At 36.9% G+C, this 27,101-nt stretch overlaps 1 protein-coding gene across 1 annotated transcript; it reads left to right on the forward strand.

Annotated features, from left to right (window-relative positions):
* The first annotated feature begins 6,344 nt into the window (after nucleotides 1-6,344).
* Nucleotides 6,345-16,731, forward strand: LOC144428047 (uncharacterized). The gene is made up of 13 exons (XM_078116701.1): nucleotides 6,345-6,405; nucleotides 7,419-7,508; nucleotides 7,725-7,787; nucleotides 8,071-8,337; nucleotides 8,526-8,651; nucleotides 9,562-9,663; nucleotides 11,347-11,499; nucleotides 12,079-12,217; nucleotides 12,948-13,032; nucleotides 13,489-13,570; nucleotides 13,812-13,985; nucleotides 15,127-15,335; nucleotides 15,934-16,731. The coding sequence occupies exons 1-13, from the start codon at nucleotides 6,345-6,347 to the stop codon at nucleotides 16,117-16,119; spliced, it is 1,737 nt and encodes a 578-aa protein (XP_077972827.1). The 3' UTR covers nucleotides 16,120-16,731.
* The last annotated feature ends 10,370 nt before the right edge of the window (nucleotides 16,732-27,101 follow it).

A 27,101-nucleotide genomic window follows, 5' to 3' on the forward strand; every position in this document is an offset into this window, starting at 1 on the left:
AATTATCATCCCCCCCTAGCACAACAGCAAATGATGAAGTTACAACTAAATTTATTGTAAATCAATTAAACAAATAGACTAATCATGGTGCATGATGTTTCTAATAAGATAGATGAATTTCAACAAGGAATATTTCAAGACATTTTAGTCAGATAAAATCTCAAATCATCATTATTCCCTCCAACAAATATTCCCCTCAAAACGTTGTCTACGCCCCCCTTGCGGAATCAAGAATTTCTGTATTTCTCAATTATTATCGTCTTGTCAATGTAAGCTTCACTCACACATTTGCGACTGCAGAATCTTGGCTTAAGATTCCTACTCTGAAAATTTGTTGGGATGCAGTCATTCAGACTAGGCTTTGAACTCTGGTGCTGTAATTTGCTAATACTCCAATTTAACACAGAATTTTTATATTTTCAGCTCTGGATGATCTGGCAACGAACTCCGATTAATTATATTACATGTATACATATTTGTAAAATAAAGACATTTTGTTATCTTTTGTATTTTATTATATAAATATTGTTAGATTAGGGGGAAATTTCTATGTAGTTTAGATCCATACCCTGTCTGTACAACACATCGCCTAACTTGGCCTGACCATATGCCACGATTGTATTAGAACGTGTCGCCTACGTAGGCCCGGCCATATGTCACGATTGTGTTACAACGTATCGCCCACATTGGACCGGCCATATTTCACGATTGTGTTACAACGTATCGCCTACGTTGGCCCGACCGTTTGCCACGGTTGCATTACAGCGAAAGGACCGACGTTGGCCCAGCGGCCAAATATTCGCTGGAACATGGTTGTTCGCCATTATTGGGCCGGTGGTTCGAACAACGTTCGGCCATGGTTGTTCCGACGTAGTTGTGCTATCTGCGTTAGGGATGGATTATTTTTAGTCTTGATGTCATTATTTCCAAAATTATTGGTTAATTTGTTACAAAAACAATAAAAGGCTTGGTCATATCATGTACCAATGACTGATTTAATTTAGGCTGTTCTGATTGGTTAATAGAGCATCCGTACATTTGCTTTGAGGAGAAAACATTCATAAAAATTGTTGTTTGACTACTATATGATGAACATTGTGTGGCAGCTGATGGCTGTTTGAACCTCTCGTCAACCATGAGAAGTCTAGCAGCTCTTTTTCCACATGATCATATCCCATTGGATTAAAATCTGCAAGTCTTGGATAAAATGTGGCCACGTTCCAGTCTATGTGTTGGTAAATAAGTCGATGAAATTACTATGAACAAATGAGCTGAATTTCTTGTTTTATGATGATGAGTTTGGGACACCAAGCTTGGGTAACATTTTGAAGTAGTCAATCAGTGAAATATAAACGGAAAGGCTTACACAGCCATGTAAGGAGGTTGACAAAACCCCAGTTTGGAAACCTGACCAAAAGGCATTATAAAAGGTGGACATTGGTTTTGAACCTACGGCCATTTTCTGATTTAGATATTAGTTTAATCTGACTCACCTTCTGTCTATCATCAATCTTTGGATCAGGAGCGACGTTTTGAAGTTTGAATCCTAGAGCGTCCAACCCAGTATGTTCCCCAGCTTTTTATTTTAGGGGGGTGTTTCGAAATTTAGAAGGGGTGGTAAATAATTTGCTATTAGAGATAATACTAAGTTATTTGTATTCTTAAAAAAATGGTATGTATTTAAGAAACGATGTACATGAGGGGCCCACCAAGTTGATTTACGGCGAGCCAAAATCCACAGCAGAATAAAATTGTAGAGCCAGAAAAGAGGAGTGAGGAAAAGTGCGGGACGACACGGCTGGGGTTAGAAAATTTTGAGAAATAGGCACCAAAATAGGCTCTAAGCTTGATTTTAGATACACCTAGCATCGCGGTTAGTTATGTAATAAAATCAATAATTATAATATTTAGCTGATAAAATTCCCGGGAAATAGATAACAAGCACGGCTTTCAGCCGTAAATATGGTATGTATATATACTACTACGTTTCAACAAGTAATTTGCAACTGATAGTGACTAATGGAGTTACTTGCTCATCTGGCATTGTATGAATGGCTACGGTATGTTAGTCGTTGATGGCTACTTATGGCTTGTTTTGTTACACATTTCACATTTTTTTGAACATGTGTGTTTGACTTTTGTATGAATTAAGCAATGAATTAAATTTTGAAATACGCGCGTCAACTGATCATAATGGCGCATAATGTTGTATTCCTTCAGAACTGAAATATTTTGTTGGTAAGAAGACAAATCGCTGAAGTTTGATTCTTTTCAATAAAGAAATAAAAACGCTGTCATTCATCTAAAAAACGTCTGTTTTCAGTGCCTAGTTTTCGTTTTGTGACATCTTTAAGCTTTCTTAATATGCGGCAAATATCTAAAATACTGAAGTGTGTAATCCTAATACCCATACGTATACATAAGATAGCGGTATAATTCAATTGTTACAAAATAAACGTGCTTAAACTGTGATAATGATGTAACAATAGACGGTATCTAAAAGTTACCACATAAAGGGTTAAACTATTTCACTCAAGTTCGGCGTGCCATTTTAAATCGTCACGCCGGCCGTAATTGGCCCGCAGACTGCGGTTTAGAACCCCTCATCTACACTGATAAATATGCCATAGTCGTTATATTTGAATACAATTATACTTGAGTTAGGAAATAAAGTGTGGAATCGCACCTCAAAATTAGGGGGGGTGTTTGAAATTTTAGGGTGGGTGTTCACCCCCTATAAGGGGGGTGTAGGGAAATCACTGGTCCAACCAACTGCTGACTTTTGTCATCTTATCATACGGTGGGACTGGGTTCACTGGATCGTAGACCTGGAGATTAGAAGATTAGATTAGATAACGATCAGTCATTTAATCGGTAGTTCAGAGGGAGACTCTGGATCAGATCAAGTAATCATGCAATGATAAAGTGAAAGTTGACAGCACATCAAATCAAGGTGATGACAGGAGACAGGTAGGAAGGGAGCACGAGTATTTTTATATTTTAATTTAAAGGGGGCATAAGTGGAGTAACGTAAACTGAGGGGAATAGTACACCTTTAAATTATAAGGAATTTTGAGTTTGACTTAATAAAAAAGTTTTACAAATAGATTAGAATTTGTCGAGGGGTGGGTGTTAATCTCTATTACAGGGGGTATCAACCCGGGATTCGTGAACCCCCAGAGGTTCACGATAAGATTTCCATGGTTACTTAAACGGTAGTCGAGATTTTGTGTGCTGCTATTTTTAATATCCTTCATTACCACAAGAGGAAAACACGTGTCGATTGAAACTAGATGCCAAATGAAACGTAGATTTTTCCTGATGTTGCGTTGTTGTGATTGTGACGCAACAATGTGTCATTCACGGCTTTGCAGGCAAACTGTGAAATCTCAAAAGACAGCGTGCTGCGAGCATTGGAGAAAAGAATTATGCTTATTAAAACTTGGGAGAGATTTTAAGAACTCATCAGTTGGGCGGAGGACAAGGGCACCGTGGCGTAGCAAGACTCCCATGGGCCCTCCCGCAAAAATATTTCGTGGAAATGACCCTAAAAACTCTCGGACATAAGCTAAGACAACGTTTTTTTTTATTTCGTCAAAAAGAATAACATGTCGGTATAAAAAGGCAATGGCAACCTAAAATTTGCGTTTCCGCGTTAGCAAACTCATTCACCATCTTCGCCAGCTGGCATTGTGACGTAACAAAACGATCTGAGCAGAACTGACATCAACATTATAAGATGTGCATCACTGGTTTTGCAATGCAGCTTTTGATTTTGCAGCTTAACCCTCCAAGCGACCGCGGGGGTTGCGGGGGTGGATGCCACGCCACTGCAAGGGCAATTAATGATATCAACACGAAGATTTAATTTGGTTACATCTGGTCAATCTGACCGACTAGGAGTCCCGCTTTCAAGTTGAAATCACTCGGTTAAGTGATCACCAATTATGGAAACGGAAAATTCAGCGAGTTTTTGGCCCTGATTCAAGGTAATTCAACGCATTTTTATTTGCGTTGTTTCAGTTTTCAGAGAAATATGGGGGAGAGAATTTCGATTGAAATTTTGAGCAAAGCCAAAATCCAGCGTGCTGTTTGTCCCTGAATCACGGTATTTTTATGGGGCTGTATGTGTATTATCTCGGTTTTAAGATTCCTGTAGAAAGTATTTTGATTTCAGTTGTCAACAGAGCCAGTAGTCGAAGTTTTACATGTCTTTTAATCGTGGTATTTTGTTGCATTATCGAGTGTGTTGTCTCAGTTTTGGATGAAATCTAGATAGTGTTTTGATTGGTATCATAAACAGGTACTTCACCTGTTCAAGTCGTATTAACCTTTTTGAACCTGTTTAATTTCAGGAAATGAACATTTGAAACCGTTGCCTTTTTAAACTAGTATAACCCTGGCATCACATTTTGCACATTCTAACCATTGCTAACAAATTAAACCAAATATTACCTCCCAACTGAAAAGCTTGCGAACCCCTGGCATTAACATCTAAGACATTGGCTTAATTGTATTGTTTGCTTTCTACCAGTTGAACATGTTTTATTAGAATAGAAAAAAAATCTCGGAATCGTCGGATAAAGCTAACAGCAATTGTGAATGTCAAGCAGAGCTAAAATTGAGAGTGCTGTTTGTTTCTGAATCACGATATTTTCTTAAGTCTGTTTGTGAATTATCCCAATTTTAAGAGAACTGTAGTAATTACTTGGATTTCAGTTGTCAACAGAGCCAGAAGTCAAAGTGTTAAATATCTTCTAATCCCGGTATTTTGTTGCATCATCGTGTGTGTTGTCTCAGTTTTGGGAGAAATCTAGATAGCGCTTTGATTGATATCATAATCAGATCCTTGACTGATATATTCAGTGTTAAATTTGCTTTACATAATGTTATATAGACACAAACAAAATGGCTATTAGAAAACAGTCTCAGCGATTGTACATGAGCAGAGAAAGGCCACGTTGCATAACACAACAATACTCACTGATATTTCTGATTCAACTGTGAGTAATCGATATAAATAATATGTTAATCTGTTTAACTTGTTTTTAACTGTTTTGACCTGTTTTATTTTGGGAAATTAGCGTTTGAAACTTTTGCCGTTTTGAACTAGGATAACCCGACATCACATTTTGCACATTCTAATCATTGTAAAACAATTTAAATCAAATATTACAGCTCCACCTAAGTCTCAAAGGCTTTAAAATCCCTGGAATTAACATCCAAAACATTTACTGAATTGTATTGTTTGCTTTCTACCAGTTGAACATGTTTTATTATAAAGAAAAAAATATCCCTGGAAACTTCGGCTAAAGCTAACAGCAATTGCCCATAAATCACGAGAAACAGTGATTTCCCTCTCCCCACGCTCTCTACAAGTGGTGAAAAAACATCACTCTGAAATATATTTCAACAATAAAGCGTATGTCAAATATCGTCAAAGTGTATAAATGTTGCTGATTCGCGGTATATCGATTCATTATCATGTGTGTATCGATTGAAATTTCAAGCAGAGCTAAAATCGAGCGTGCTGTATGTTCCTAAATCACGATATTTTCACGAGTTTGTATGTGCATTTTCTCTTTTTTGAGAGAACTGTAGAACGTACTTTGATCAAAATTGTCATCAAAGCCAGGGCTCAAAGTGTTATATGCCTTTGGATTGCGGTATTATGGTACATTATCATGTGTGTTGTCTCAGTTTCCAGAGAAATCTAGACGATCCTTTGGGTAATATCATATAATCAGGTCCTTGACTGATATATTCAGTTTTAAATTTGCTTTACATAATGTTATATTAACGGCAAACAAAATAGCTATGCAGAAAACCGCCTCAACGATTGCACATGAGCAGCGGCCAAGTTGCATAACACAACAATAATCACTGCTTTTTCTGGTTAAATTAAACTTTGAGTAATTGATATAAATAATATGATAACCTGTTCAACTTGTTTTTAACTTTTTTGACCTGTTCGATTTCAGAAAATAGGCGTTTGATACTTTTGTCGCTTTAAACTAGCATAACCCTGGCATCAGATTCTGCACATCCTAACCATTGCTAACGAGTTCAACACAATATCACTCTTACGGGCGTGGTAGTGCCGTGGTCATCATCGTTTCATAAAGATAGAAATAGCAGCATTTACCAACTCTCTTTTTTTGTGACGCAAGAGGTATCCTAAAATTAAAAAAAAAAAAATTCTCTTTTCACTCTAGAGTAGTGAGTGAGCTTGCATAGGATATATTCCGATGCGAATAGATTGAGGCTTCATTATAACCTATGCTGTTCGGAAATTGGGAATCGGCCTTCATTGAAGAAAAGTTGACTAATAACTTGAATTCGAAATGAAGATTCCGATTCAATACATTCTTCTTATGTTTATCGAGACATTTCCATTCATTAAAGGTTAGTATAACCGCGCATACTCTGTTGGGTTTGCTTGCATGCCTGACTCTGTTTTATTGCTGCTCGGATTACATATTTGTATCAGAAAGAATATTTATTTAATCCGACGTGGAGGAGACCAGTATGACGGTGTAAAGATATGGCGAACCTCGATCTCTTATTAAATGTTGGATTGGGTACAGAGAGAATCTAACTAAACTTTCGTTGCACTCCAAATGCGGAAACCGTCATTGAAACGAAAAATAAATGATGATTGTTCGTATTCAATGCGTTGCCGCTGCCGTGCCGTAGATCGTGCTAAATTTCCGTTCCTTCATCATAGTATAGATTTATATATGTGCGACACAGCACTTTAGTTTTAGGATCTCTAAGGAGAGGATCACCACATTTGGAATGTTTTAGTTTTTGAAACTAAATTTTTGATATTGTAATATACATTCGAAATGTTATGTTCAGATTCAAAAATTTGGTTGTAGATTAGCGGGCGTGGTGGCCCATTGATAAAGCGATTAACTCGAAAATTTTGGCATCGCGTAGTAAAATCTCTGGTTCAATTTTATACCCACCATCTCACTTAGGGTGTGAAAATCCGAATAAGCAAGGCCGAATCGACCAGATTGCTGCCCGTCCCAAAATACAGCAGCTAATTTCGTATCAGTTGCCGTTCACACAGCGAATTGTTCGGGAAGAAAGACGGATGAAACGTCCAATAAAAACCATCGAAGGGTGTTAAATAAACTACACAATTACCCGGAACTATCTAAATCCGAGACAAAAAGCCGAAAGCAGCAAATTATGAGGGATTTGACTTTTCTAAGATCTGCTCGCCAGAAAAATTGAAACTATCCTCTGAAAGCAGTAATTGAATCGCGGGTATCGATTCGCGCCATAAGGAAATACGTATTGAGTTAGTCTCGTTATGAAAAAAGTTCAGTGACATGATTTCTGTTTATCTTTTTTAAATCTATTTAAAATTGAACAATTTTGATCAATTTCTAATTTTAATTTAACAGGTGAGAAATGCTGGGCGCCTATGGTTTGCGACGGGCAACCTACTTGGAGAGACGTTAATACGGGGAGAGCTCTAGCAGTAGTTTCATATTGTTGGTATTGTTTGTAGCAATATACCTATTTTGTTTGAAATCTGAAAACAAAATGAGGAAATTGAACGTTTCAGCTATTTCTTTCATCTATAAGTACTGGAGATTTAAAACTTACTTTAATCGATAGCTTATCGCATATTTTCACGACGTATAGGAACACTTGCTCAGCTAAGGGCGTATTGCACGGTTGTGCAACCTACATATCTATATATTTAGACATCTATCTTGCTCTATTTCAGACGGGACAGTGCACAAAAGACGAACAGAATGCTTTGAAAGGTTTGTTTCCACGATAAAAAAAAAATTGAAAATCGATTGCTACTTTCCAATTTGTCAAACGGTCTGATGCCCCCAAACAATCGTTTCATTAGAAAAATTTCGAACCATTTTATATTTTTAATTGCGCCATTTTAAACAATCACATCATGACGTGTAGTTTAGCAATATTCATCTCAAATTCCTTTTCAACCAGAAAAAGGGAGGTTCATATCTTCTGATAAAAAAATTCACTGAATACGGATTGTGAAACTGACGGCTTAATTCAAATTGTGTTTTTATTTAGGTTTCGCAGCTTTAACTGAAAAATTAGACGGTGTAGAAAGTAAGCTCCATCATTTAAAAAAGACGATGGAAGAATCAGAGACGTACTCAGTGTCGCCCTCTGTTGTAGATGTCAAGGAAACGACCACGCCCTCTGGTGCAGGTGTCAAAGACACGACCACGCCCTCTGCTGCAGGTGCCGAAAAAAAGACCACGCCCTCACTTGCAGGTGTCAAAGAAACGACCACGCTCTCTGTTGCGAGTGTCAAAGAAACTACCACCTCTGAGGGTATGAAAATATATGTTCTTTCGGTATTGCATGCACTAGAATAGATATTAAGATAGTCCTCTTCAGTCATAGTAATCGGTAATATATCCACATTGCCGTTCAGTAACTCATTCTTACCTAAAAGTACTAAAGACTATATATACATATCTTACGATGAACTTCTAATATAAACTCACTTTTTTACATAGGATTCAAAGACAAGAAAAGTACTTCGGCCCGTACTTCAACCGTCCCTGCTACATCCCTGTGGTCAACTAAGGAAGCCTTTTTCTCTACTTTTTGCCCACAAACTACAAAAGTCGAACAGAGTACAGGTTGGTGTGGCCATTTTTCACTCTAATAATATATTTCGTAGTTTGCTCATCCAGGCTAGTAAAATTTAAAAAAAAGTCTGGTCTGCAGTCTGCATCCTATATTGTTCTAATGTTTAGTTATAGTACGTACCTGCCCAGCACCTAAAACTCCAGACAACGGTACTGTAGACACTATGACCACACATGACCCCAAGTTTGGTCAGACAATCAAATATTCATGCAATGCTTGATATGTTCTTCAAGGACCAAACATGGGAAAATGCGAAGAAAACGGAACCTGGGGGGAAGTGCCCACTTGTGTAGGTAAGTGTTGACCATACCATTGTGTATTCAAGGATAATTTTCCAAACTCCAATTTGTTCGGTGGTTGGTGCCTTGTGATAATTTTAAGTTATATCTTTGTAACCAAACTCCCAATTACCTTGTGTGGTTTTTAGTTTAAAATCCAATAAGGGATAGTTATGTGGGGGAGGATTGCTGGACTCCTCGCTATTATAGAGTCTTTCACGTAACCGCTGGTCGTTTTCGGCTTCCCCACAATCATGTCCATGCTTCTGAAACAAATATTACTATTTCTATATCTGGTTTGCTATATGATTAAACCGTCTCATGTCTTACATCTGCCATGTGATTTATACCAAAAATCCTATCTAGAAATCTGATCTAATTCCAAATCGAAATCTGCCTCTTAAGAATTCTTAGAAAACTTGCTTTTGACTTTTTATTGATAATTTTAACTTGTTATCATTTGAAGTCAAACATTCCGACATTAGATTATCTCTGGACTTGTTTCAACCCGATGTCGATTGTGAAGTTCATCCGACTTTACAGCCCTGTTTAGAATAAAATAATATTCAGTTTAGGCCAGAATACAAAACTCAGACCCCCAAAGATTTATGTTGTGTTTCAGTCGATCTCGCATGTGATTTTGAATCTTCAACCAACCCTACATGCGGCTACACGAGAGTTGAAGGAAGATTTAGGAGAGAATACAGAGATAATGACGTTACAGGTATTGTTTCAATATTAAATGCCTTGTTTAGTAGGGAAATTGCTCATGGTGAGTCACCTATTCTTCTGAGTGAGGGCCCGTAACTTTGCTTAGGGATGAATCTCCTCTACTTCTGAGCGAGTGCCTGCAACCTTGTCTTACAGATGAGTCACCTTTTCTTCTGAGTGAGTGCCCAGAACTTTGCTTACAAATGAGTCACCTTTTCTTCTGACTCAGTGCCTGTAACTTTGCTTAGAAATGAATCTCCTTTACTTCTGAGTGAGTGCCCCTAATTTGCTTAGAAATGAGTCTTCTTTACGTCTGAGTGAGTGCCTATAACTTTGCTTACAAATAAGTCACTTTAACTTCTGAGTGAGTGTCCGTAACTTTGATTAAAAATGAGTCTCTTTTAGTTTTGAGTGAGTGCCTGTAACTTTGCACAGAGAAAAGTCTCCTTCATTTTTGAGTGAGTGCCCGTAACTTTGCTTACAAATGAGTCACTTTTATTTCTGAGTGAGTGCAAGTAACTTTGCTTACAAATAAGTCACTTTTACTTCCGATCGAGTGCCGTAACTTTGCTTACAAATGATTCACTTTTATTTCCGAGTGAGTGCAAGTAACTTTGCTTACAAATAAGTCACTTTTACTTCCGATCGAGTGCCACTTTTATTTCCGAGTGAGTTCATGCAACTTTGCACAGAGAAAAGTCTCCTTCACTTTTGAGTGAGTGCTCGTAACTTTGTTTACAAATGAGTCACTTTTCCTTCTAACTGAGTGCATGTAATTTTTCTGCAGAGTAAATTCTCCTTCACTTCTGAGCGAGAGCATGTAATTTTGCTTACAAATGAGTCACTGTTATTTCCCAGCGCTCCAGAAGTATGTGTACCAATATCGAGGTAACAAATTTTGTTCCCCTATTTTACATCAAGTTGTGTAAAAGGACTGAAACCTATGGGCAGGGGGTATATTCACTTGACTAACAAAGACAGTTCCCGAACTCGTAATAAAACTAAAATAAGGAAAATCGGAATAAAATTATGGCCTTACCCTGACCTGGTACACATACTACGGGTGACCGTTTTTCCGAGTGAGTGCCTGTAACTGTGCAGAGGGAAAAGTCTCCTTCACTTATGAGTGAGTGCCCGTAACTTTGCTAAAAAATGAGTCACTTTTACTTTTGAGTGAGTGCATGTAACTTTGCACAGTGATGAGTCTCCCTTATTTTAGAGTAAGTTCCCATAACTTGGCTCAGAGATGTATCTTTTTACTTCTGAGTGAGTGTCCGTAACTTGGCTCAGAGATGAGTCTCCATCACTTCTAGGTCAGTTCCCATAAATTTGCTCAGAGTAGAGTCTCCTCAACTTCTGAGTAAGTGCCCATAACTTTGCTCAGAGACGAGCTTTCTTTACTTTCAAGTAAGAGCTGATAAATTTTTAAATCAGTCTCTTTTACTCCTGTGTGAGTGCTTGTAACTTCTGACTATGCATAGAAAATTAAAGAATTTATTACTATTCTAGAATACTTGAATCAAATCTGGAACAGCGAATCATATTCTATTTGTATTTGCAGAGGAAGAAAGCCTACAATACGACTTAATCATATAGCGAATCAAAGCCTCTACGCGGCTACGCGGTGTTGCGCAGTCAGATTATATCGCAAGAATTGAAATAAATTGTGTCTTTCTTTTATTCTAATTCATCCTAGGCTATGTTCTTGCTGGTAAGGGTAAAATCAGATCGTTACCCAGGGATTTAGTTAGCAATGAAGAACTATGCATGAGTGTCAACGTTAAAGGGACATCTGATGGAGAACTGGTGGCCAAGGCTTACGATGGGTTAGACAGCAATGATATGTTTTGTAATTTTTAGGGAAGCAATCTGGCCGTTTTCTGCTTCGACTACCTGGAAGACCGAGAAATTCATTTTAAAGAAAAAAAACTCTGCAGATACCGAGGTTTGCAACACATTTGTTAGCGAAAATCTTTAGAAATCGTGAAGGTTTTGAAAGTCAATCCCATCTCACATTATGCAAAAGTTTTATAGGAGATTGTAGGGCGAGCTCTTGCTTCATCAGCGTACAGAGGGTTGTGATCATTTTTTTGCATTATTGGAGTTTCTCTAGAATCCATTTACAAACTGGGAACACAGATTAGCCGGTTTATCATCTTTCCAATCCGCATGTATGAATTTAGAGATATCACTCGCAATTCTGTTCCATTCCGGAAATGACTCCGAATTGACAAATGTTTTGAATATAATTACCCAACTCTGGTTCAAACAAAAAAAAAAGGTTGCTGACATCGTAGTAGAAAGTCTAATTCCGACTTATCAATGAAAACATTCTCAGCTTCCACTCTAGACTCTACCTCGCAGCCCTGCTCAAACTTTAATCTTTTTTATTTTATTCAGAGACATTTTTTATTCTAATTCATCCAAGGTTATGTTCTTGCTGGTACTGGTACAATCAGATCCTTACTCAAAGCTTTGGCTGGCAACGAGGAACTATGCATGAGTGTCGCCATAAAAGGGACATCTGATGGAGAACTGGTGGCCAAAGCTAACAATGGAACTGTAACGTGAGTAGCTAACACTGCATTTAATATTTTGCCCGACTATTTGCCGCTTTCACTCCGAAGCAAGCTTTGTTTTGGCAGCCACCATACAGTAAAGAACTATTATTTTTAATAACCAATAAGTGAAATTGAAATTCAATGTTTTTAGGGTGTGCAACCGGCCGTCAGCGGCAAAATGAGACCAACAAAAAAACAAAATTGCGCTTCCGCGGAGAAGTGCCAGTTTTGTGCGGCATTCCGAACAAATTTTTATTTTAGTTCAATCTGGTACGTGCGAGTAATTCCAATCCCTTTGTGTTTCAAAACCTATACCTCGGTTCAATTTTTTTTCTATGAACAACGCATGTCGTGTTGTCACGCAAAGCCTATGTTGAATAAAGTTGCGACCCGCGGCTTCATCCAGTTATTTGTATATAGCCCTTTGCACACCCCTGTTTTAGATTATTAAAAAGAAAAAAATTGCTCGGAGTATCATCTGTGAACAAAGTTACTAGCAACCACTCTAATGTGCAGAGTTGCTGAAACTTTAAATAACTATAGCGGTGCATCTCACACTAGTAAATACTGATTGGCGGGAGACTTGAGGCAGTTACAGTTGATTCGCTTGGGAGAAGAACTAAATAATATATTTCATACAAATGAGGGTCTTTAAAACGCAGAATATACTTAATTTTGATTTATTTTTGAATTCTCACTATGTAAAGACAGCAATAATATGTTTTGTAATTTTTAGGGAAGCAATCTGGCCGTTTTCTGCTTCGACTACCTGGAAGACCGAGAAATTCATTTTAAAGAAAAAAAACTCTGCAGATACCGAGGTTTGCAACACATTTGTTAGCGAAAATCTTTAGAAATCGTGAAGGTTTTGAAAGTGAATCTCATCTCACATTATGCAAAAGTTTTATAGGAGATTGTAGGGCGAGCTCTTGCTTCATCAGCGTACAGAGGGTTGTGATCATTTTTTTGCATTATTGGAGTTTCTCTAGAATCCATTTACAAACTGGGAACACAGATTAGCCGGTTTATCATCTTTCCAATCCGCATGTATGAATTTAGAGATATCACTCGCAATTCTGTTCCATTCCAGAAATGACTCCGAATTGACAAAGGTTTTGATTAAAATTACCCAACTCTGGTTCAAACAAAAAAAAAAGGTTGCTGACATCGTAGTTGGAAAGTCTAATTCCGACTTATCAATGAAAACATTCTCAGCTTCCACTCTAGACTCTACCTCGCAGCCCTGCTCAAACTTTAATCTTTTTTATTTTATTCAGGTCCAACTTGATCTTGTGGCATCCGGGAATGTAGAGTTAGACAACATAACAACTTTGAACTCTTCCGAATGTTGTGGTCCAGGTAAGTACATCAAGATTTATTTAGTCAATGACAAAGTTGTTGAAGATTTGAAAGATCTCTCCGTTCTTCTCACACCCCATTTCAATCAGGTTTATAAATTGGGCTAGACAATGTTGTTGTATCAGAGTCTGCTTTCACAAAGCCTTGTTCACAGTGGAGAAAAATTTCACAAATTTATAATCATCACAAGCAAATAATCGGCAAGTTAAGTTAAACTTTTTGATCATCTGTTTTCTTGCAGCTACACCATGTACGAAGCGAAATCTAGAGAATGCAACAATTTCTCCGGAGCAAGAATTGTACAGTAAAGATCAGGAGGTCAGTTACTCTTGCAGCAATGATTCCATTTTGGAAGGGGAACACACGGGAACATGCGAGGCTGACGGTTCATGGTCCACAACACCAGCGTGCACAAGTAAGTTATTTTTTAGGAATTAAGATCATTCAATTTTCGTTTCTAACCTGATGTCCGTATGGCAGCCTGAAAGCCCACTATGAAGGATGCCATTCAAATAGCGAAATGGCCATATATCCATCCCTATTGTAACCGTATTTATTCTTGCTGCTAGCGCGTAGATTCGACGCCAGACTTTTTCCAGTTCACTCTCCATTACTCAGGCCCTGTTGCCTTCGTTTCTTTCGCCTAAAAATTAAATTCAGCGTGTACTCTCTTTTGAACTCGGGTCGTATTTGTCTCGCGAGTGGGGGCATTATTAAATTAACCCGGGAAAGTTTACAATCAGATGCACACGCCTTCCATAAACAATACACTCTGATTTATGGTACTTGCCACGTTCATCAACGTTTGTTACGTGTCGTGCTTTGTAGAAACAATGTAAAAACACGACGTCAAAATTTACTTGAGACAATGTGCTTCTGTTCCGAGGTTAAAATTGCTTCACGGACCCCTCAGTGACCGCGGACCCCAGTTTGAGAACCAATGTGTTAGCAGATGCTTGTATTATCGGCAGTTTTCACACATTCTCTCTGAACAAGGCTCTACAGAAGCAACCGAAGATATGTGAAGGACTATTGTTTCAACCCTTCCTTCACTTAGAACAAGGCTCTGCATAAACAATCACAGATTGGCAACAAGCTATTATTTCTAAAATTTCCAGGAGGATATTACACATTGAATGCGAATAAAAATTGCAGGAAACCACTGAAACTGTTGATTAATCGTGGAATCCACTGGCGATCATGTCGGTTGTCTATGAACTCGTGTCGTTGAAACAAAAAGTTTTTATTAAACCTAGTTATCCAAAATTCAATATGTTATAGCTTTATTCTGATCGTAATTAACCTCAAATCCCACCGGTTCGTATTAACCAGCGCAAATCTCTCTGTTATATTTTAATTACTTTAACAGTTCAGTGATTGATCGTAATTTGCTTAGAGAAACGTCTACTTTATTTGTGAGTGCTCACATTTATATTATGGTAATAAACTAAAAAATGAATGAAGGTTATTTGTTGAAACGTAAAAATATTTAATCTCCTTTATAATTGTTTTATAAATATCTGACTTCAAACTTTTTGACTGTTATTTTTTTTCAGAATGCGGTGTTGTCTATAATTCGAAGTGTTTTCGAGCGATCGTTTATGACGTGAAAAACGTCACATTCAACCTCGCTAAATCTCTTTGCAAAAACAAACTTGCTAACATTTATGACGTCACACACTTCAATCTCGTTCGAGATTATTTACGATCAATGATTCCTGATGGAGAGTCATTGATTTTTGTTTGTACGGGAATGAGTTACAAGGTAAGTCAAGTCTGAATCATGCTGCTTATGTCGCCATACATGAAATCATTATAAAATATGGGCGATATTGTGTCTGCATTATCATGTGTTATTACATTTTATCCTGAGATTGCACCAATGAAGCTTCATAAAGAAGTTCAAATTGAGCCATTTATATCATTGACTACACCAGACTGATATTAAATAAAAATTTCATATCGGATTTAAAAAATTCGTTTGACGTCGTTTTTCAGTTTTATCAAAAATTCAACCACAAACTTTCGTTTTCATGTAATGTTTCCGGGAAATTCAAAATTTGCTCCAACATCAGTGGAACGCTTCAACTTTACAGCTCTGATATTAAGTCAGAGAAGACTAATCCAAACTAATTTGATTTAAGTGTCCATTTCATTCAATTATCATCCTCCAACGGTAATCACTGAGGTGTGACTGAGCAGAATAATCACGTCACGCTTCATTCAGTTTCTTACTAGAAACCAAATAAGTTTGTTTTGCTATTTCAGATCATATGGCAAGGATTACTGGTTCAACCATACTCAACTATATTCTCAAACTGTCATTTATTATATTTCTCACAATATATTTTATATTTCAACAGAACAGTCACCTGTATTCAACGACAGGCCAAGCTATGTCTCTGCCAACTGAGGTTTGGCGTTCTGATTATCCGATTTCCCAAGAATCGTGGACAACTGTTGCTGTTCGTGTCCATCGAAAACCGGAATACAAATATCAAGGGATTTATAATTATGCCCCTACCTCTATCTGTGAAAATGAATTATAACTCTGTCCATTGAATAATTCATAATCAAAACCTGTATAAATACTTGAGTTAAGAGTATTTGTTATTCACCCTGGTAACTTAATCAAAACATACTATTTCCACAATTGAACAAGCCAATGCTCTTGTATTCCCAATTATTCATTAGCCCCGCTTGCAGTCTAATGTACACCCGAACTTACTATGTCCACGGCCAACAGTTGAACGAGCATATGAAGTAAATAAAACCGGCATGCGGTATATAACCCTCATATTGGATTCAGTTGAGGTGTAGGGTAACTACTTATAATTCGTATAATTTGTATAATTTATCGATACTTTTATTTGATGAATGCCTTTAAAACGTCACGATGATGGAGCTTTTTGAATTTATAAGGAAGTTTCGAATTATATTGATAGTTAAAAAAGCTGAAAAATAAATTGAAATTTCACTGTCACTTGAACAAAATGTTAAAAATTTAACAAAATCAATAACAGCATTGTATTATCTTCTAAAATAAATAAGTTTTATATTTTGTAACTCAAACATAGCAAGAAATTTCATTTTTTTTCGCTTTTCCTTTTTCTTGTATGTGAATTATTGTGATATACAATTTTTTCATCAACTTTGCTATTTTGTTTTTTAGATGTGTTTCTAAATTTTATCATTTCAAAATTTTTTGTCAATATAAGTTCAAATTATTTTTCACGAACTGAACTTAACAAATGAAACTCATGAAAAATAATTTGAACTTTCAGTGCGGAAATATTATTTGCTACTTTGTGTGAATAAAATTGTCTTGCAAAACGTAGAGTGATAATAAATCGTGTTGGTTTGGTCAGACAAAAAATATTCTGGTTCTTTCAATATTATCAGTGTCTCTGATTGTCTAGAAAGATAAACGGGTGTTAACAGTACCGTTAACCGCTTGTTGAGTGCGACTCTGTCTAAACATCTATCATCGAGAACTTCGCGTAAAAGCGCAATTTACATTCAAACACAGAAAAAAGTTATGAGTTAGCGACCCAGAGAAGAATTAAATCATATTTATTCACCATCACTACCCACTGGAAATATGGAATGGATTGGCGATATATTTTTATCTAATCATGGTGGCAAGTACCTATTAGCATATTGATCCATATCTCCATCTAGAGGCCACAATGTTTTGAAAAGTTTACCCAATTCTAATGGGACGAGATCGTATAAGAGTGAGAAAATATCGCAGATTCACGAAAAGATTCGGATATGATTTACATAATATTTCCGGGAGAGAGAAAATCCTATAAGACGGCTTAATCATATGTCGAACCACGGCCTCTCGTCCTGTTACCAGTCTATGTTTTGAAGGAACCCCATCCTTATCAATTTTTGTGTATAACGAGAAGGAATAACCTTCCATTTTAACACAAAGTACATTAATGAGAAGGATGAGGTTGCGGACAATTTATGACAAGCCAACTCGAAGATTCACGAGAAGATTCTGATATGATTTACATAATATTTCCGGGAGAGAGAAAATCCTATAAGACGGCTTAATCATATGTCGAACCACGGCCTCTCGTCCTGTTACCAGTCTATGTTTTGAAGGAACCCCATCCTTATCAATTTTTGTGTATAACGAGAAGGAATAACCTTCCATTTTAACACAAAGTACATTAATGAGAAGGATGAGGTTGCGGACAATTTATGACAAGCAAACTCGTAGGTCCGACTCTACGGCAAGTCTTAACCTGTATTTTGTCATCATATTAGTAAGAGCTGAAAAACCTGCCTCCCATATCTCAACCAAAAGGTGCAATGGCTTTCGGATTGAAATCAATCATTAAAGATCGATCAGACTTTTTCATATCGTTGCGGAACCTCTGTGCAATCATCACGGACTCCCAGTGGGCCACAAACCCCAGTTTGAGAACTTCTTTATTAGACAGTTACAAACACTTTGTAAAATGAAGTCTTTTTATTTTATGAAAAAGTTCCGACTTATTTTGAAACCATCGAAAGAAAATCTACAATTCCGACAAGTTAATACTCCCGCTTTTGTGGCAACTTGCTCCTATTCCACAGACCTGTATTTTGTCATTTTGCGATAAATCGTTTAATGCAAATTAGATTCATTTGGAAAACTTTAGAATCAAAATTACCATAAATAAAATAGTACAGAATAGTTTTGATATAAACAAAATTGGCCGGAATAAATTGATATTACTTTACTTTATTTTTTTGCGGAATTTCTTTTGTTTTTGTCATTTTAACTTTTTTACCGACGAATACCTTTTTAGAAGGTCGTCTCATGGTTTAAAGCACTTAAAGCAAAGCACTTTTCCGGTTTCTCTGAAATCTGAGACAACACAACATGATAATGCAAAAAATACCGCGATTCGGAGACATATAACACTTTGTCCTTGGCTATGACATTTTTAATCAAAGTACTTTCTAGAGTTCTCTCAAAACTGAGATAATATACTTACAGCCTCATAAAATATCGTACTTTGCGGACAAAGAGCACGCTGGATTTCAGCTCTGCTCGAACTTTAAATCAAAGTTATTTCCTTATATTTGGATTTAAAATATTGAATATAACTAATTTCGATTTGATTTGTATATTTGATTTGTTTTGGACATCATAACTAGTTGGCAGATGGGGAAAAGTCAAGTAGGAATGATACTCTGAAGAAGCACTTTCTGGTCTTGTCGGAAATCCCCGAACCTCAAATCTAAGTTGAGTCGATCCCTGTGCTGAGTATCATTGGTGATCATTTGCGTCCGAGTTATTTCATTCAGATAACTCGAGTTAATTCAAGTTTTTGACAATTTGTAAATTATCTTTCGAGCCTATACAGCAAAACGCAAAGTAACGAACGATGCACGGTTAAATCACCATATATGAGGGCCTATTAGATGTAGGGTATGCCATTCTGAATAGAATAGTAAATAATTTGAATCGGTTCTGACAATAATTTTGAATCTCCGTAATACGTATGGTCGAGGTGAATCGTGAATATTTTTATTGAAGCATCTTATTGCAATTTTTGAAATGCAGTTTGGAAATATTGACTTTTTTATTGATGAAGCATATCTCTTATAGTCTGTGAACGCTCAGCAATTTGTCTGAATGATTGGTTCTATATTTTCAGTAGTTTATGTGTCTGGAAAACCCGTTGAAAAAAAGTCTCACGCAATTACATATTTCTCGAGTATTTCGCGAGAAATCATTCTTGTAGTCGGCCAAATAGTTTTGGTACATACAGCCAAAGTGCTTAGCAATTCGCAAAAAGTGTGCTAATAGGCAATACTGGTAGGCACCAATAGGAGAAACCATTTACGCAGTTGCAAATTCAAAGACAAGTGTAACTAAGTGTAACTAGGGAACTAAGGCAGTGTTCTTCAACCTTTTTATCGTGGTATATCTTTTACAATTTTTCAAAAAGTTGTATACCTTACAATTACCAATGTTTATTTAGGGTTTAAATAGACATTAAATGTTAAGCACAAATCGTAAAAAAACTAAAACTGACGATTCTACAATATCACCATGGAATCTAATTGGCTACTGCCCGCATGATATAAGATAAGTGATGTAAACGGCCCTAGTGTCACCGGGTGTAATATTCATCGTACGTAGGACAACCCAATACGTGCCTATATTATCTATTTCTATATAATTTGTGATGTAACAATGTGCTCAGTCGGTTCTTTCCGTAAACGAAATTTTAATTTCATGTTTTGTTACGCATTTGCATTGTTGTCTCCAATTGAATATTTTATAGTTTATTATATTAGAGTTTAGGAACCCTGGCCTAGGCTGTACACCCTTCGTATACACTTTATCAGTCGCATACCCTTCGTATACCCTTTCTTAGTTGTATTACCCTTCTTATGATCCGGTATACACCTGGGTATATCGTATACCCGGTTGAAAAGCACTGAACTAAGGTATTGCATGGAACAACTACAGGTCCGCGTGTTGTAAAATAGTATGACAATGAAGCAGTTTTGCTGATGTCGATTCGTTGATAAATGTGAATGATGGCAAAAGTCAAAATGATATACATACAACTGGACAGGCCCAGCGTTGTGAAAACCAGCACATGATGGGAAGTCGATTTATCTGACATACTCATGTCTCTGCACCTACCCAGTATTCGAACAAAGCGTTGATACTTCGTATCTTCAAGAATTTATTAGATTTCAGTTACAAATACATATTTTCTTTACATGCGGCTTGTAGCAAAGGAAAGCATGCGTAATTGCTGTAGTTGTAGCCTAATTAAAATAGGAAAGAGTGCTAATGTGAATAATAGAAAGAGTGCAAGGCTTCCAAATCAAGAAGGTGATTGCGGTCACACCACTAAGTGTCACCTGGACAGATTGCCTCGAAGATGCGTTCGATTTTAAAATTCAAATCACATTTACTTGGTGTATAAAATATCGTGCGCTGCTCTGGTACGCGAGAGTGAAAAATAAGTAAATAAATTGATATTTCACATATTGACATGATGAACACTGATTTTTTTATAAATTCAATAAACGAAAGCAAAATATACTTCAATGCAAAGAAACATTCCTTAGTCTTTTTCTTTTTTTGTGTTCAACAGGAATACAAATAGTTTAACGAAAGTTGTAAAATGCAAATAACAAACATACGGAATCTTAAATTATGTAGTCTAATATCAAGCATGCAATAGGTATAAAAGTAACATATTATTCAAAACTATTTGAGCGTATTTACTAATCAGATTTCAGTGTATGGCAAATAAAACGCAGGCATTACGACAACCTGTAAAAGTAAATTATCACATTTTAAAGCCATCAATTAGGTAGGCCAATTATAATTTTATGTTCCAGACAATAATTCTATGGAAAATTGCTTGAAAAATGATGTTGATAAGACGCCATTTTAATACTTCGAACAATTTTATCATCGTTTCACACTCTCTACACCAATATCTATATCTTACCAAAGCAATCATCTTTATATCAAGTAACAAAGATATAGGTAGTCTAAAGAAAACAGCGCAGTGTGCCGACTAGGGTTAGGGCGGCGAGTCAGCTGTAGGAAGCCGGGTGGATAAGGCAATAAATCAACAATGGAAAATTGAGGCGATTAGGCAATGGGTCGAGGATAGTAAAACTGAGAGAATATTGAGTCAGGGATGGGAAGGATGAGGGAGTTAGGGTGAGGGCGGTGAATCGAGTATAGGAAGGCTAAGAGAATAGGGCAATTAGACAGCAAACATATGAAATCTGCGGAGGTTCGGGAAGTCGGTCCAGGATCAGATAGAAGTAAAGAAATGAAGCATATCTTTTCTCCTGAGACTTTAAAGACAGCACCATACGAATTTGTCCTCGATATCCTCCACCCACTGCTATACTTTATATCCCTTTACCTTTCCGATACTTTTGCGCATTTACCGTTAGACTTTAAAGTTAGACTAGTAGTTATACCTTGAATAAATATCCTAATACTTGCAGAGGTTGATTTGACTGTTTTTGCTTCTTTCTTCTACCTCTGTTGAATTTAGTAGTTCCAAAAGATTCCGATGAAGTGGTTTCTTGCCTGTTTCCTTTGTTCTCCAAGTTTCTGTTTTATGTCGGTAGATCCGGTATTTGCTGTGCTTTATGGTGTTCCGAGTTTCTCGTCAGATGTGCGGTCGAATACGGAGAATGTTGTTGTGTCGAGTGGCCCCGCCTTTTGGGAAAGCTTGAAACGGCGTATTTTCGATCGTCGATGATTTCTTCAGTTGCCTCAGAAGTGAATACTGATTGGCGGGAGACTTGGGGCAGTTAACTCCTTGAACTCTGACGGCTCAGAGCGAAGTTACTCGCTCACCCTGAAGGTTCGCGGCGCCATATTGGTAGAACAATGAAATAAGCCTAAATACGGGCTATTTGGCACGCTTATAATTTTTTAACAATTATAGGTAGCACGTTGTGTGACATTTCAATCGAAAGGAAATTTTATTTTTATCGTGCATTCAGAATGTATTTTCCATTTCGAAATACATTATGTCAAAATTAATAAAATTGACCCTAATCTAACAGTGATTTTTCTGCATGTATGTGAGTTTTGGCTTGAAATTTTGTTACTTTGGTACAAAATATACTGCCAATATTTGATGTTCATAAAGAGTTTTTTTATAAGCGTTTTGTTGATATTCGAATTACTATTGTGGCTGCCATATAACCAATTTTATATTTAAATATTTAATTGTGTATCATTGTGTCGGGTGAACAACTTCGATAAGCGGCCATGACGCACTGATTACGCAGCTACGCAAAAGCCGATCACGTGACTACCGTCATGAAGATGTTGATAAGTACGTTCGAAACGTATTGCGTGGCAAAATGCGCAAGATAACTTTCACGACGACGTTCTCAGCGGGACATCGGTCGCCGAGTTTCGATATGATATTAACCCTGTATGGATTGAAGTACCGACGTCGAGTAATGCGTGCAGTAAAAGGGCGAAGTGAAGGGAAGTTAATATCGTCATATAAAATTTCACGTGGAAAATGTTTTATTCGCCCATCAGTATTTGTTCAAATATCAACCAAAATAAGTACTTGCCTGCTCTGCAGATCAAAATATCTGATTGTACGAATGTTAGGTGAAGCAAGTGGATGAATCAATATCTGAGAGAACTAATAATGCAGAAAGAGCAACTCTTATTCCAACAAGATCATATGCGTCGCCAGAACTAGATACCCTACCGCAAAACGCCAGTTCTAATAATAGATGCGTCGTATGCAGCAAAATTCTTATTATTGCCAAAAAACAAATCCAGCTGCTAAAGACAAAGCGTTGCTGAAACGATGCGAGACAGTATATAAGTACAAATACTGTAATGAGTACCTATGTATAGGTAACGAAACCAACAACCATGGGTATACCTGGCACAACAAAGTGCAATATTGGATTTAGAATGTGTCTTTTATCTGCATAATATTTTCATGTTCTTCATTGTTCCGGGCACAATAAATTGCAATATTCAATTTAAATTTTTTTAGCAAGCAGTCTTTTATGTACATACATTTTTTTTTTCATGGTCTTTATTGTTCCGTTATTTGCTAATAAAATCACAATCTTGTTCATATTGCGTATACGTAACCACAACTTAATGGGGCTTGAGCGGGCAGTCAAAGTCAAAGCGTAGTGCGAATTTTGAATGCGTAGCATCGGGTTAATTAATTATTTCCTGCGGACATTTAAATAATAACATCTCGACGTAACGTCATTGCGGATATCGTCACGTTTAGTTGCATTTGCGTAATATACGTAAAGTTGTGCGTGACGAGACGTAGCCTTTCTTCAACGAGAACATCATTTTGACGCAGCGTCGCTGTTAAATCTACAGATAATCTAATATATTTGGCCATAAAATTTGAATGGCTCATCGTAAAATCGTTTTGGATACGTATATAAAAAGCTATTCAAATTCTCCACATATATTGCCGATTGAATATGTGGCTATTTAGGCAAGAAGTCGAAATTCTTTATATTAAATATTTGTTATCATACAATAATTTCATACGCACATTCAAATTGCCAATTTTACTGAAACATCGTATATTAGAGCACCGATATTTACAATATAATTATTGTATCCCAATAACAAGCTTTCATGCAATCTAAAATTTATTTAAATACTCATTGTGGTTCTTGAGATACGAGATCATAAAGTTGATTCCTTCCGACACGAAAAACAAGCCGGTAAACCGGCTTGCCGGGGCACAGAGCGTACTCAAAAATGCCGGTAAACCGGCTTGCCGGGTTCAAGCGGTTAAAGTTGGTTCGCTTGGGAGAAGAACTAAATAATATATTTCATATAAATGAGGTTCCTGGAAAAAGCAGAATATAACTAATCTTGATTTATTTTTTGATTTTCTCACTATGTAAATACAGCAATGATATGTTTCGTAATTTTTAGGAAAGCAATCTGGCCGATTTCTGCCTCGACTACCTGGAAAACCGAGAAATTCATTATAAAGAAAATAAACTCTACAGATACCGAGGTTTGCAACACATTTGTTAGCAAAAATCTTTTCAAATCGAAACTGTTTTGGAAGTGAATCCCATCTCACAATATGCAAAGGTTTTCTAGGAGATTGTAGGGCGAGCTCTTGCTTCATCAGCGTACAGAGGGTTGTGATCATTTCATTGCATTATTGGAGTTTCTCTAGAATCCCTTTACAAACTGGGAACACATATTAGGCGGTTTATCACCTTTCCAATGTATAAATTTAGAGATATCACTCGCAATTCTGTTCCATTCGAGGAATGACTCCGAATTGACAAATGTTTTGAATATAATTACTCAACTCTGGTTCCAACAAAAAAAAGTTGTTGGAAAGTCTAATTCCGACTTATCAATGAAAGCATTCTCAGGTTCCACTCTAGACTCTACCTCGCAGCCCTGGTCTAGGTAAGTACATCAAGTAGATTTATTTAGTCAATGGAAAAGTTGTTGAAGCTTTGAATGATCTTTCTTCTCGGTTTCAAAGATCTCTCCGTTCCTCTCACACCCCATTTCAATCAGGTTTATAAATTGGACTCGCTAGACAATGCTAGACAATCAGCGTCTGCTTTCACAAAGCCTTGTTTGAAGTGAAGAAAAATTTCACAAATTTATAATATTCACAAGCAAATACTTGACGAATTAAGTTAAACTTTTTTATCACTTGTTTTTTTTTGCAGCTACAGCATGTGCAAAGCGAAATTTAGAAAATGCAACAATTTCTCCGGAGCAAGACTTGTACAGTAAAAGTCAGGAGGTCAGTAACTCTTGCAGCAATGATTCCATTTTGGAAGGGGAACACACGGGAACGTGCAAGGCTGACGGTTCATGGTCCACAACACCAGTGTGCCCAATTAATTTTTTTTTTGGAATTGAGATCATTCAATTTTCGTTTCGAACCTGATGTCCGTATGGCAGCCTAAAAGCCCACTATGAAGGATGCCATTCAAATAGCGAAATGGGTCATATATCCATCCCTATCGTAACCGTATTTATGCTTGCTGCTAGCGCGTAGATTCGACGCTAGCCTTTTTCCAGGGAACTCTCCACTACTCAGGCCCTGTTGTCTTCGTTTCTTTCGCCTAAAAATTAAATTCCGCGGGTGCTCTCTTTTGAACTCGGGCCGTGTGTGTCTCGCGAGTGGGGGCATTATTAAATTAACCCGGGAAAGTTTACAATCAGATGCACACGCCTTCCATAAACAATACACTCTGATTTATGGTACTTGCCACCTTCATCAACGTTTGTTACGTAAAAATGTCTTCGCATAGAGCGTGTCGTGCTTTGTAGAAACACTGTAAAAACACGACATCAAAATTTACTTGAAAACAATGTGCTTCTGTTCCGAGGTTAAAGTTGTCTCGCGGTCCCCCTAAAATCGCTTCGCGGACCCCAGTTTGAGAACCAATGTGTTAGCAGATGCTGGTATTATCGGCAGTTTTCACACATTCTCTCTGAACAAGGCTCTACAGAAGCAACCGAAGATAGGTGGAGGACTATTGTTTCAACCCTTCCTTCACTTAGAACAAGGCTCTGCATAAACAATCACAGATTGGCAACAAGCTATTATTTCTAAAATTTCCGGGAGGATTTTACACATTGAATGCGAATAAAAATTGCAGGAAACCACTGATACTGTTGATTAATCGCGGCATCCACTGGCGATCATGTCGGTTGTCTATGAACTCGTGTCGTTGAAACAAAAAGTTTTTATTAAACCTAGTTATTCAAAATTCAATATGTTATAGCTTTATTCTGATCGTAATTAACCTCAAATCCCACCGGTTTGTATTAACCAGCGCAAATCTCACTGTTATATTTTAATTACTTTAACAGTTCAGTGATTGATCGTAATTTGCTCGGAGAAACGTCTACTTTATATGTGAGTGCTCACATTTATATTATGGTAAGAAAACTAAAAAATGAATAAAGGTTATTAGTTGAAACGTAAAAATATTTAATCTCCTTTATAATTGTTTTATAAATATCTGACTTCAAACTTTTTGAATGTTATTTTTTTCAGAATGCGGTGTTGTCTATAATTCGAAGTGTTTTCGAGCGATCATTTATGACGTGAAAAACGTCACATTCAGCGTCGCTAAATCTATTTGCAAAAACAAACTGGCTAACATTTATAACGTCACACACTACAAACTGGTTCGAGATAATTTACGATCAATGATTCCTGATGGAGAGTCATTGATTTTTGTTTGTACAGGAATGAGTCACGAGGTAAGTCAAGTCTGAATCATGCTGCTTATGCCGCCATACATGAAATCATTATGAAGGATGGCCGATATTGTGTCTGCATTATCATGTGTTATTACGGTACATTTAATCTTAAGATTGCACCAATATAGCTTTATAGAAATGTCCAAATCGAGCTATTTATTACATTGACTACGCCAGGGTGATATTAAATTAAAATTTCATACTGGCTTTGAAAAATTCGTTTGCTAGCGTTTTCCATTTTTTATCAAAAAATTTAACCACAAACTTTCGTCTCCATGTGATGTTTCCGGGTTATTCAGAAATTTGACTCCAACACCAGTGGAATGCTCCAACTTTACAGCTCTGATACCAAGTCAGAGAGGACTAATCAAAATTAAATTGATTTAAGTGTCCATTTCATTCAATTCTCATCCTACAACGGTAATCACTGAGAAGTGAATGAGCAGAATAATTAGGTCTCGCTTTATTCAGTTTCTTACAAGAAACCAAATAAGTTAGTTTTGCTATGTCTGATCATATGGCAAGGATTACTGCTTCAACCATACTCAACTATATTCTCAGACTGTCATTTGTTATATTTCTCTCAACATATTTTATATTTCAACAGAACGGTCAGCTGTATTCAACGACAAGCCAAGCTATGTCTCTGCCAACAGAGGTTTGGCGTTCTGATTATCCGTATTCCCAAGAATCGTGGACAACTGTTGCTGTTTGTGTCCATCGAAAACCGGAATACAAATATAAAGGGATTTATAA

Source organism: Styela clava, chromosome 10, assembly GCF_964204865.1.
Source record: "Styela clava chromosome 10, kaStyClav1.hap1.2, whole genome shotgun sequence".
NCBI lineage: Eukaryota > Metazoa > Chordata > Ascidiacea > Stolidobranchia > Styelidae > Styela > Styela clava.

What these genes read in the sequence shown, in the direction of transcription:
- LOC144428047 (XM_078116701.1), top strand. Translation starts at nt 6,345, where the DNA reads ATGAAGATTCCGATTCAATACATTCTTCTTATGTTTATCGAGACATTT. An exon ending in CGAACAGAATGCTTTGAAAG is followed by an intron (nt 7,788 to 8,070) that starts GTTTGTTTCCAC and finishes GTTTTTATTTAG; the next exon opens with GTTTCGCAGCTTTAACTGAA. An exon ending in AAAACTCTGCAGATACCGAG is followed by an intron (nt 13,033 to 13,488) that starts GTTTGCAACACA and finishes TATTTTATTCAG; the next exon opens with GTCCAACTTGATCTTGTGGC.